This window comes from Protopterus annectens, chromosome 7.part1 (genome assembly GCF_019279795.1).
Source record: "Protopterus annectens isolate FY-2018-M chromosome 7.part1, PAN1.0, whole genome shotgun sequence".
NCBI classification, from domain to species: Eukaryota; Metazoa; Chordata; order Ceratodontiformes; family Protopteridae; genus Protopterus; species Protopterus annectens.
Window position 1 is genome coordinate 46,518,489 of NC_056740.1, and position 12,500 is coordinate 46,530,988.

At 40.4% G+C, this 12,500-nt stretch overlaps 1 protein-coding gene across 1 annotated transcript in view; it reads right to left on the reverse strand.

The window, feature by feature from the left end:
- Window positions 1-6,738: 6,738 nt before the first annotated feature.
- CHCHD6 (coiled-coil-helix-coiled-coil-helix domain containing 6) overlaps window positions 6,739-12,500 on the reverse strand; it is a 3,644,424-nt gene continuing 3,638,662 nt past the window's right edge. Inside the window, exon 9 of the mRNA XM_044078539.1 lies at window positions 6,739-7,053. Within this exon, the coding sequence (XP_043934474.1) occupies window positions 7,039-7,053 (15 nt within the window). The 3' untranslated portion in view covers window positions 6,739-7,038. The remainder of the gene's footprint in view (window positions 7,054-12,500) is intronic.

A 12,500-nucleotide genomic window follows, 5' to 3' on the forward strand; every position in this document is an offset into this window, starting at 1 on the left:
GCAAATCACAAAGTCATAACAGTGGTAGTATTACAGACATTAAGCATCTCCTTAGAAGGCCTCCCATACACTCATTTTTTAAAAAAGAAAAGCAGGCATAAAGCTTGTCCTTGCTCATCAAAAATGCAAAATTACTCATTGTTTTATGTATTACTGTTAAAAGCAGGGGCGGCTCGTGGCATCAGGCTGCCGGACTGCAGCCCCCTCAAAATAAAAAATAGAAAGAAAAATAAAAAATTCGCGCATGCGCAGTAGTCCCGACTACTGTCGGTCTATGCGCATGCTCACAGTCCGCAGTCCCCATAGGGGATTAAGGAGACGCCTGTGCACTTTTAAAGTGCACAGACTCGCCAGGATTATGGGTCGCGTCCGGACTGCAAGAGCAGCAGCAGGACTCGGGAAGAAGCATTAGGGATCTCGTCGGGAAGGAGCATTAGGATCTCGTGGGTCTTTCAGTATTGCGCGGGAAGGATGTACATTAGCTGGATATATTCAGGTAAGGTGCTTTTTAATTTACAATGTTTATTTGTGTGTGTATGGTGTGTTTTGTGTGTGTGTGTGTGTGTGAAAATGCCCCAGGTGCTTATGGTGGTGTGGTAGGGAATACCTCAGGCTTGAACCCTGTACCCTGTATGCAGATGTTAAAGACTTGAGTTCCCTACCCACCACCATTTGTAAAAAAATTTCAGATTTTTGCCTCATGTTCGATCTGATCTGTTCCTCATAATATCTGTGGTTTGTAAATGTTGCAATGCTTGATATTTGATGGTGTAGTAGTAGCATTGTTGCCTCACAGCTGCAGGTTCTTGGGTTTGATTCTTGGCTGGGGTTCCTTCTTTGTGGGGTCTGTATTTTCTCCCTGTGTTTGTGTGGGTTTGCTTTTGTGTCCTCCCATGTTACAAAGACATATCTGCATTATTTCTTCCTGGGCCTCTGCTGAAAATTGTTTATTTGTTCCAAGTCAGACTCTCCTGATTAAAAAATGTTAAATAAAATTGACAGGCATTTGAATTTCAGACTTAAGGGTTTCTGAATGCTTAATTCCTTGCATATTTGATGGTGCAGTGGTAGTATTGTTGTCTCACAGCTATAGGTTTTCTGGTTTGATTCTTGGTTGGGGTGGCTTCTGTGTGGAGTCTGCATCTCCTCCATGTGTTTGTGTGGATTTGCTCTGGTGCCCTGCCATTTTACAAAGACGTGTCTGCAGTTTTAATCCCTGCTGAAAATTGGTTTTGTTCTGTCCGCAGTAAAATTGACAGGCATTTGAATTTCAGACTTCAGGTTTCTGAATGTTTAATTCCTTGCATAATTGATGGTGCGGTGGTAGTATTGTTGCCTCACAGCTATAGGCTTTCTGGTTTGATTCTTGGTTGGGGTGGTTTCTGTGTGGAGTCTGCATCTCCTGTCTGTGTTTGTGTGGATTTGCTCTGGTGCCCTGCCATTTTACAAAGATGTGTCTGCAGTTTTAATCCCGCGCCTCTGCTGAAAATTGTTTTTGTTCTGTCCGCAGTAAAATTGACAGGCATTTGAATTTCAGACTTCAGGTTTCTGAATGTTTAATTCCTTGCATAATTGATGGCGCAGTGATAGTATTGTTGCCTCACAGCTATAGGTTTTCTGGTTTGATTCTTGGTTGGGGTGGCTTCTGTCTGCATCTCCTCCCTGTATTTGTGTGGATTTGCTCTGGTGCCCTGCCATTTTACAAAGACGTGTCTGCAGTTTTAATCCCTGCCTCTGCTGAAAATTGTTTTTGTTCTGTCCGCAGTAAAATTGACAGGCATTTGAATTTCAGACTTCAGGTTTCTGAATGTTTAATTCCTTGCATAATTGATGGTGCAGTGATAGTATTGTTGCCTCACAGCTATAGGTTTTCTGGTTTGATTCTTGGTTGGGGTGGCTTCTGTCTGCATCTCCTCCCTGTATTTGTGTGGATTTGCTCTGGTGCCCTGCCATTTTACCAAGACGCGTCTGCAGTATTAATCCCTGCCTCTGCTGAAAATTGTTTTGTTCTGTCCGCAGTAAAATTGACAGGCATTTGAATTTCAGACTTCAGGTTTCTGAATGTTTAATTCCTTGCATAATTGATGTTGCGGTGGTCGTATTGTTGCCTCACAGCTATAGGTTTTCTGGTTTGATTCTTGGTTGGGGTGGCTTCTGTGTGGAGTGTGCATCTCCTGCCTGTGTTTGTGTGGATTTGCTTTGGTGCCCTGCCATTTTACAAAGATGTGTCTGCAGTTTTAATCCCTGCGTCTCTGCTGAAAATTGTTTTTGTTCTGTCCGCAGTAAAATTGACCGGCATTTGAATTTCCAACTTCATGTTCTTCAGAATACATAGTAGCACAACCTTTTTTTTTAGCAATTTTCAAGTTTATAAGATGAATATTTTAAATTTGCCCCTATTTTTGGGACTGTATGCCCCCATTATTGGCTGCGCCCAGGTTTTTGTGCTAAGGTTGACAGCTATGGCAAGAACTGAATTCACTGAATATGTTTGAGGGCTGTATTCCCTCATTACTGGGTTTGTCCAGGTGTTTTGTACTAAGAGGTTGACAGCTATGGTGAGAACTGAATTCACTAAATGATAGCCATTTAAGTTTCAGTCTTCCTCTTTACAAAGCAGCTGATGTGTAGTGGTATGTTACTCTGACTGTCTTTTGCTCAGGGACCTTGGCAGTAAAATATATGGTGGCAACACAACATTTTATTCTAGCAACTTTCCAAGATTATACAAGCAATGTTTAATGTGTCCCTGTTTTTGGGCTTTTGACCCCCAATACATTTTGGCTTTTTCCAGTTTTCTTGAGCTGCGGGTTGAGATGCAGTTGAGTATTTAGTAGATTTTACAAGGAACTGAGAGCTGCAGGGGAATAGAAGTTTAGTGCTTTGCAGTTAATACTATAGCACAACAGGCTATGTACTTGCTTTTGATGCAGAAGGTTGTGGGTTCTACTCCCACAAGGGGTAGATGCTGCACTGAGAATGTTCTCCATGGTGAAGATACTAACTATGAGTTCATTATCAGTTTGCCATCCATTTCCTCTTGCAATATTATTACTAGCTTATCATTTTTTAATGTAATATAGGCAATTTATTCCTGAGGGGCAACAGACACTTTATTTTTCGATGAAACCATGAAATATAAAGGTGATTGCTAGCAGCAACCGCTTCATTAGTTACAGATTTCTTTAATGTGGAATTATTTAGATGACTGACTTCAGAGATTGTGCATATTTACTGATAATGGACTGTAGAATTGTGCATATTTACTGATAAAGGTGGACTGTAGAATTGTGCATATTTACTGATAATGGTGGACTGTGGAATTGTGCATATTTACTGATAATGGTGGACTGTGGAATTGTGCATATTTACTAATAATGGTGGACTGTAGAATTGTGTATATTTACTAATAATGGTGGACTGTGGAAGTCTGAGTAGACTTTTATGATAAATGTTCTCAACTGGGCAGTTTTGCCATTATGGGTGCATTTGGTTTGTTTCATTGCTTACTGGAAAAATGTTCAAAACAAATTTAAAACACCCTGTAACAAGTGTACTGTATTGTACAAGGAATATAATTTTAGTACAATGAGGAAGGTGTATCAGAGCACATGTATGTTTCATATGCAAGGAGCCTATGATTCGAAAACAGCCCAAAATTAATCTTTATCTGCCACTGGCAAAATGTATTTTCTTTGAATGTGGGTTTCAATGCTGTTTCAATGAATGTGAGTTTCAAGGGCAGAGAAGTTTTAATGCTAAGTTTTCATTGTGAGACTGCATTGCTTTGTTTAACAGATGACTTAGTGTTTGTGCTGTAAAATACAAAATAAAACTTTCAAATGAAGTCCAACTCATCATAGAAGTAAAGCAGTATGCACATTAGTGTTTATGGTAAATGGAGTGAAATAACCAAGTATAATGGTTCATTGGAATGGCTGCAGAGGCTCCATTCAACCATTATTTTGTCAGGGGGGGGAAGGGCAGCAAACTCAGACAGGCCCAGTTGAACTATACCTCCCAACTGTCCAGATTTTCAAAGAATGAATAGATTTTTGCTTCTTATTTTTGGTTTGTTGTTCATAAAATTTGTAGTTTTAATTCCTAAATGATTTGCCAGAAGTCACTCTAAGTTTCAGACTTCATAACCTTCAGAAAAATGCATGTTAAAGTAAGAGCTGTTCTATCAACTGTCTCAATTTATACAAGAGCAATTTTTAGTACTGTTTATATGTTCCCCAATATATTTGGCCTTGTTCAGATTTACTGCATTAACAGGTTGAGAGGTACATGCAAATAAATTGCTTTATAGAATTAGGCATAGCCAACCTCTCAACTGTCCCCAATTTTTGGCTCAAAATGTTGCTCTTCCCCCTTATAATCCCTCCGCGAAATAGCAATTTTGGAAGAAAACATGGAGGGTTTACAATTAAGAAATAACTGTAATAATCAAAGTTATAGATTACTTGAAATGCATGTAGATTCTTTTATATTTTGTCAGCTGCTCAAGGTAGCAGTACTAATATTAAAGTGTCCCTTCGTTGACAGGTAGCAGCTGTATTGTGTGTCTATTTTATATTTTTGCATCACGTTTTTGTCCATTTTTCATAAAATTGTGTTTTTTGGCAAATTAGTGACATCACTAAAGACTGAAGTTAGAAAATGACAGACATTTGAGTTTCAGATTTTATACCCTTTAGAAAATTCATACTAATGCAAGACCTATTCTATTATCTTTCTAAGTTTATTAGAGCAATATTTAAAAATTGTCCTTATTGTTGGGCCTTTGTCCCACTTCTGTGTATGGCTTTGTCCAGATTTCTTGCTCTTGAGGTTGAGAGGTATGACAAATGTGTCAGGGCCATCACAGTCAGCCAGAGAGATTTCAAATTGTGGCATGCTTGCTGCACCCCACTCCCCCATGTAGTGACTCTGGATGTGTCCAAGCAAGGCAAGGAGTAGTTGTATCTACCTTGGATGGGGAGGACACACTGCATAAGTACCACAGTGGCTTTTCATCTGTCCTTGATTTTGCAGAATGGTCTGGTTTCTGTCATATTTTTGTACTGTTGATTTATGCTTATTACTCAAAGTGCCTGTTGCTCTGTGTTTTTAAGTAGCAATGCTTTAATGACCATAAGGTAAGCTTGTCTGAGATCGTAAGATGCAAGTAAGCTTTAATAAGCATACTGTTAAAGAATTGCCAACATTGAAAGCCTTTCTGTTGTTGCCATGCAGAGAATACTTGACTAGATAATGTATAAGCCTTGGGTATTAAAGGACAGGATTCCATTATTTTAAAAAGCTCATTACACTTGTTGGAGACTTCCAGTCATCTCTACAGACTTTACCCGTAAACTAAACAGAATGCCAATCATGTGTGGTCCATAACCTGTACAGTAATCCTTTAAGCAATGTATCTTGAGCTTGTTTCTTGTTTGCTTTTCATTTTTACTTTTATCATGTTTTCCCATGAAACAAGTTGTCAGGCAGCAGGTCTTTTTGGATAAGAAACATTTTTACAAGTGGGGGCATCACATAGATTTCTACTTTCAGCATGTTACTTGGTACTTTAATAAAGCTGAATATATTATAATTAGGACTGCAGTGCAAGGAGAAGTGGTTTGAGTTGAGTGCTTCTGGTTTTTCTTATACTTGATTTTGACTGGCATTCCAGTAATGTATTTAAAAGTAATTTATTTTTTCATGCCTCACAACCTTTTGTTTCCATCTAGATATTAAGTAAGCTGTCATGCAGCCAATGCATTGAAATATTTTTATTCTTCTACACTTATTTTTGTCTTGATTGGACTTTCATAATGATGGTTTGCCACCCAGGGCAGCATATTTAATTAAAGTTAGTTTTTTGTGGTTTTGTGCATAGCTCCTCCCCTTTCTGGTTGACCACACCCCCTCCCCTTGACCCCACCCATTCAACTGTCTCCTGCAGCCCCCCTGTGATTTGAAGTCACCAGCCACCACTGGTTAAAAGACATTAGTAAGTAAAGTGCTTTCCATGTTTGCTGTGACCAGGTAACAAAATAAATCATCAAAAAGAAAATAAATAAATTCCTTGGCTATAAAGCCTTAAATAATATCACATTCAAAAGATTGAAAGTAAAAATAGTTGAAGCCTTCCGCTTTTACCACACTGTAAAGTTAGATAAAATTAAAGGCAAGAAATTATTGTTATCACATTAGTAGGTTATGAATTTTTTACCAGGAGATTCTGGTAGAGGTAGAGAAAACATACCTTTTCAGTAAAAGACCTTTTTGCCTAAAGATCGCGGAAATGGAGTATTATTAGCATTTTACTTAAAAACATACTTTTGAGTTTGTTAGCAATAATATAATTTTTGCAAGATAATTAAAGTATAACATATCCCGTTTATAAGTGAAACTTTTAAGAGATAGTCCTACGGTTGCAAATTAAATCTTCCTTTAAATGAAACATTTATTAAGAAAAGTTTCAACCCATCAGTATTTATCATGCATAAACATGCTGCCCATTAGCAATGAAAATGTTTAAATCTAAGAAATTGAAGATTACCAGTTTAAACAATTATAAAATGATAGTTTTGAAAATGTATTTAAAATATTTAAAAATCATAGTAACATACTCAAAAGCTTAATATGAGAAAGTAAAACAGAGATGCAAGGAAAAAAATGAGTTCAAAAAGTATTTAAAAATATCTTCAAATCCTGGCAACATAGAAAATTAAGAAACAAATGCAGAGGTTTGCCATTGTCAAATATTTATTAAACATGAAGCTGAAGCACACTACTTAGAAATAAATCAGAAACACCAAACAAATAAAATATATGCAAGTTAATGAAAATAACAAAACAAAGAAAATTTCAGAGTAAAGTAAATATCCTTGTTAAATCTTGTTAATGCTAATTTACCAAGGAATAAATCTTCAGAATCAGTCAGGTATGCAAACTAATTTTGTAGCACTTTTTGTAATGGGTACTGTTTTTGCTGTAGTTCATTCAGCTTTTCACCATTGTCAGCTGATAGATAGCAGTTTCTAGAAATCAGTCATATGCAACCTGTACAGAGGTAGAAAAAAGATCAGTGTAAGTTAGACAGCTATAGACCAATAAGTTGGTTAGTACAAAATGTAAATGTTACAATAATTAGTCAATATACACATAGATATATTAAGAAGTTATATGTGTGTGGCTTCCTTTATCAAATGAAGATAAAAAGAAAGTACCCGAAGCACCTGTAGAGCACACACACTGTTTAGCTGCTGTGGCAGCTTAGATGTAACATTGCAGTGTGTGTGCTACAGGTGCTTCAGGCACTTTCTTTTTTATTTGTATTAGTTGGTTTATGTATTTGTTTTCTTGGTTTATCAAATGAAGATAGATACATTTAGTTAACAAACAACTGATAGCGATCCTTTTTATTCTTTATGCTTTTATTATATTTTAATAACACAGTATCAAAGCAGAGAACATTAAAATACATTAAGTTTTTGTAAAGAGATTTGTTAACAGTATCAAATAAATCACAGAACAAGTCATATAATTTGCAATGCAATTAAATAACTGTAAATATTTCATGAAATTAAACAACTAGGGCATTCTAGTAAGCCTACCTTATGAATTATCACACTAACATTAAGGTTAATGTCACTTTAGAAGTTCTCTTCAGACCATAAAACATTCACCTTTTTTACTTGCATTAACCTAACATACCCTTGGCTGAGCTTATGTTTGTAGTTTATTTCTTAATGCACATTATAAATTCCATTCTACCAGTTTGTATATAGTAGTAGTATATATTAGCTCACGTTTTAAATGTTGATCGTTCTATGTGGCCTAATATGACAAGCAGCATCCCCTTGTATTTAATATACTCACTGCTGGTTGCCCATATACAATACCAGCTTTGGTATAGGCAAAACATGCAGACACACACACACACACACACACACACACACACACACACACACACACACACACACACGTGTTTTTCAGAGGAGGCAAACTTCCCGCACCCCAATATTGGCATTCTGTCCCACATCAGTGATCAATACATATACCACACTTGAGGTTGCACAAACTCAGAGGAACCATCATGTGTACATTCAAACTTGCTTTGTCTCAAATAGAAGGACAAGTATTTAGCTACAAACAAATGAGTTATGAGCAACTGGACTGTGACATACAGATTCATGAAGCTTGCGCCAGGCGCAGGCGTAGCGTCAGCGATCTAACGCCAAATATGGCCTCTGAGCGATCCAGGTACGAGCTGTTTCCATGTGCACTACCTGCGTACACCACGGCCGCACAGCTCCTGGTACATGTATGCTAATTACCCCATGCGCAGCAGCGTAACATGCAAATGAAGGTATATAGCGATTCAGGAAGTGGTGCAGGCATAGTGAAAGCATGCAGAAATGTAAACCGAAAAAACGGTTTACATTTTTTCAAACATAAAATCAGAGCAATGACAGTGGACCAAACTCACGTATTATACTGTTAATATATGCCAATGGCTAAATATATAGCCACTGGCATAAAAAAACATACACAACATATAAAAAAGAACATTTAATGTCATGCCCACACTAACGCGAAGTAAAATCGCAGTGTATCGGTGCGCAAACGGGATCACAATGAAAATATATTTATATGTAATAAAACTGCAATGTTACACATTTCATGAATTCCCCATAATAGTCAATGGCACCCATGCTACACCACACCATGGCGCAAGGGTTGCACGGTAACTAGGAATTAGTTGTCAATGCCATGCAAATAAGACAAGTAATACTGAATCACAAAATCCCTGCTGGCGTAAGGATGTACCTCACAGCGTAACGGTACAACACCGAGGTGTGGCCTAGAGATAAATATGACATCAAAAGAGGGGTGCGCCACCTTAGCTGTAAGCACATTGGAGCATTGCTATTCCGGTTTGCCTGTTGCTAAACAAAGCCGCAGGATAGGGGTGTGTTGAAGTAGCTGTAGCTTTGCTTAGCTGAGAGCACACAAGATAACTGAAAGTGCATGTGAACGTGGATGAAAACATGTTCGAAACCCAGTAAATGGCTGTGCGAGGCTCGCACCAGAGCTGAAACAGGAATGATATGGGAAGACAATAAGGAAATGCTGAAGCAAGGTAATTGGAGTACAAATGAGTAATTAACACCTAGGAACCCACAGTGGGCCATTGACAACAGCTAACAAGGCTGCTAGCAGCTACCTACAGAACAGGAAAGGGGAAGTGCCATACTGCAAATAAAAGAGAACTGTCACAGCAGAACAAAGCAAACTTGCAGTAGATCAGCTACATAACACATTTCGCTACACAATACTGGGTTGGGAAAGTACAAAACAAGAAAGCCGGCAGCTGGATGCATGCCTGACAATGGGAGGGGAATCGGGTTGAAAAGTGAAGTAAAGGGCAGTAGATGAATCATGGCAGCCAAGCATAATTAAACACCAAAGGCCCCACAATAGCAGTACCTGCTGTAAAACCCATAATTAAGATACCCTGCAGCTGGAATTGCACATACACATCCAATTACACCAGCAGCATCCATAGCACAATAGTATAAAGTGTGAAAGCACCTCACACACACTTGTGTATTCCCAGACACTCTGCACCATTGGTGTATACAAATGGGGAACTTTTAATATGTACATGTTAGGGATTGCCATAGCTTTGATTCACCAGCATGGGATGGAGACTGAAGGTGGCATGGAGGATGATGCTGATAACCATCTCAGCACCAGAGGAAGAGAAGAGTGTTCAGACCCAGGGTAACCTGCCAGGGGCTACATGATTTGGAGATAGTAGAGCATTACAGGGTGGACAGGGACACCATACAGCAACTTGTTGATCTGTGCCGGCCACACCTCAGAGCCAGAAATAACAGAGGGGAACCCATCCCAGTGGACACGAAGATATGTGTAAGCTTGAGAATACTAGCCACAGGTACCTTTCAAAGGCCAACTGGGGATATCATGGGGATCTCACAGGCATCAGCATCCAGGGTACTCCACCAGTTCCTGGATGCCATGTTACCACAAGCCAATGAGCGCATATACTTCCCCCGAACACAGGAGGAGTTGGTCAGCAATATGTATCTCTTCCACCATGCGGCAGACTACCCGGAGGTACTGGGTGCAATAGACTGCACGCACATACACATCAAGTCACCACTCGGTGAGCAGGGTAGGCGCTACATAAACCACAAGGGATACCCTTCCATCAACTGCTAGGTCGTGTGCAATGCCCAGGCCATTATCATGGATGTGTGTGCTGGCAGCCCTGGAAGCTATCACGACTCCCACATCTGACATGCCTCACAGCTGTATCAGGTATTTGCCAGGCGGGACATCCCATATGGCCACCTGGTGGGGGATGCTGGCTATGCACTAGAACCGTGGATGATGACTCCCATCAGAAATGCACACACACCCATGAAAGAATGCCATAATGAGGCACATGCACAAACCAGAATCATCATATAGCATGTGTTTGGGATGCTGAAATCATGGTTCCATTGCTTGGACATATCTGGTGGAGCCTTGCAGTACTCTCCAGGCATGTGTGCCCACATCTTTATAGTATGTGCCATGCTACACAATATGATCCTGCAGAAACAGCTGCAGCAGGGACAGAATGGTGAAGGCCCTCACAGCCCACCACCATTGCCAAGGACCCCACAGGCACAGAGGGACTCAGACCATGAACACCCTTTGCCAGCCCCAGTAGGCAGACAGAGGCTTGCCCAGTATGCCCATGCCTTGGCAAAGAGGGAACGTATAGCACACACACTGACAGTGTAGGCACCTATGGACTGACACCCTTCTCCACCTGTACACACAGTAAACATGGATGGCACACACACACACGACCACCTGTAAATTGTCATGTATAGGTGGTCTACTGTGTGCATCCTACATAGGCAGCCCTCAACTATTGTACACACAACTGCCATTGGCACAAGGTAAGTCAATACCTGAGCAATAAATTAAGCTATCAACATGTGTCGATACTGTATATATAGGTTCATAGGTACATAGGTAGGTACTTGCCTAACTGCCCAAGGACATTCATAAGCCTAGCCAAAATGTGTCTTCTGTTGCCACCCCATTGATTAACTAACTGTCCCTCTGTGGAGCAGTGCCAATTGCAATCCCTGTGGTGTATCCACTTTTCCCCACCCACTCTGCAAGGATTTCCTGGAGTGTTAGTGAGGGGCTTTATATAATGTAATCAGTAATGTAGTTCCAAAGCATGGGGAGTACACATGACAGGAAACTGTCACTCCAGCATCTTCCAGTTATGGTTGTGGCAAGGTGTAGCTCATTACAGTGTGTTGCTCACTGTGACATGCATTCCCATAGGTGGAGCATATCCATTAAACCTGACATGGACATGGCTTTATTGGCCAGCAAATATCATCTCTGAGTAAACAAGATGCCACTGAGTAATGCAAGAGTTTATGCAGTCTGGCAGCATAGGACACATGTCTGAGGGCATTATTCCTCTTGGCAAGGTACGTTCGTGGCCCTTCCAGCTGTTGGATGTGTCTTCTGAGGTACATCCAAAATGGGTTATCATACTCGAAGATGGGATTGATGAGTGATGACTAAAGGGGCACAATAACCTCAGTCTGTTTAGATGCGAACCCTTAAGTAATCAGATGGCCTACATAGATGGATGTCCTAACTACTTCGCAGATATGATTGTCAAAGGAGAGATCACTATCTAATGTAGTCCCCACATACCCATTACGTCGTCTGAATTATAGTGTCTGCCACTCATGTGTTAATATGTGTGTGTGTGTAGTTTCCCAACATGGAATAACCATGCAGTATGTGGCCTTTAGCTGGTGGCCATGACTCTGACACCCTGTGTTGATCTATGTGAGGCCCCTTGAAGGACGTCTGTGACAGCTGGACTGTCAGTTATGGCTCCCAGTTTGCAGTAATCACCAAACATGGTCTGCTGTAGTCCACCTGTATTAGCCCGTACCTCTGAGAAGTATATGGCAAACAGTAGGGGTCCCAGGACTGAGTCCTGTGGGACCCCATTTGTAACTGGTCAAGAGTTGGACCTGGAGGCTGCTAGGCTTACCATCTGGGTTCTGTGTGTAAGTCTGTTGGCAAACACACCTGTGATGTATGGGTGTATGTACTGGTTGGTGAGTGTAGAAATAATACCTGAGTGGGGAATGGTGTCAAAATCCTTGGCGAGGTCCAGGTAGTATGTGTGAACTACCACACCCCACACCTAAAGTCTAGGTGATTGTAAGATGTCAAACAGGTTCAGTAGGCATGATCTGCACTCAAGCAAGCTGTCCTGGGTTGTGTCAAGTGTCTGGAGGTTACCATTGTCTATGTTAATGAGTGCCATGAGGATGCGCTCCATAGCCATGCAGATCAGGCTACTCAGGCTTATTGGGTGGTAGTTACCATGGTTAGTTGTGTCACCACCTTGGTGGAATGGAATAGCTGTTGCCATGCGCCAT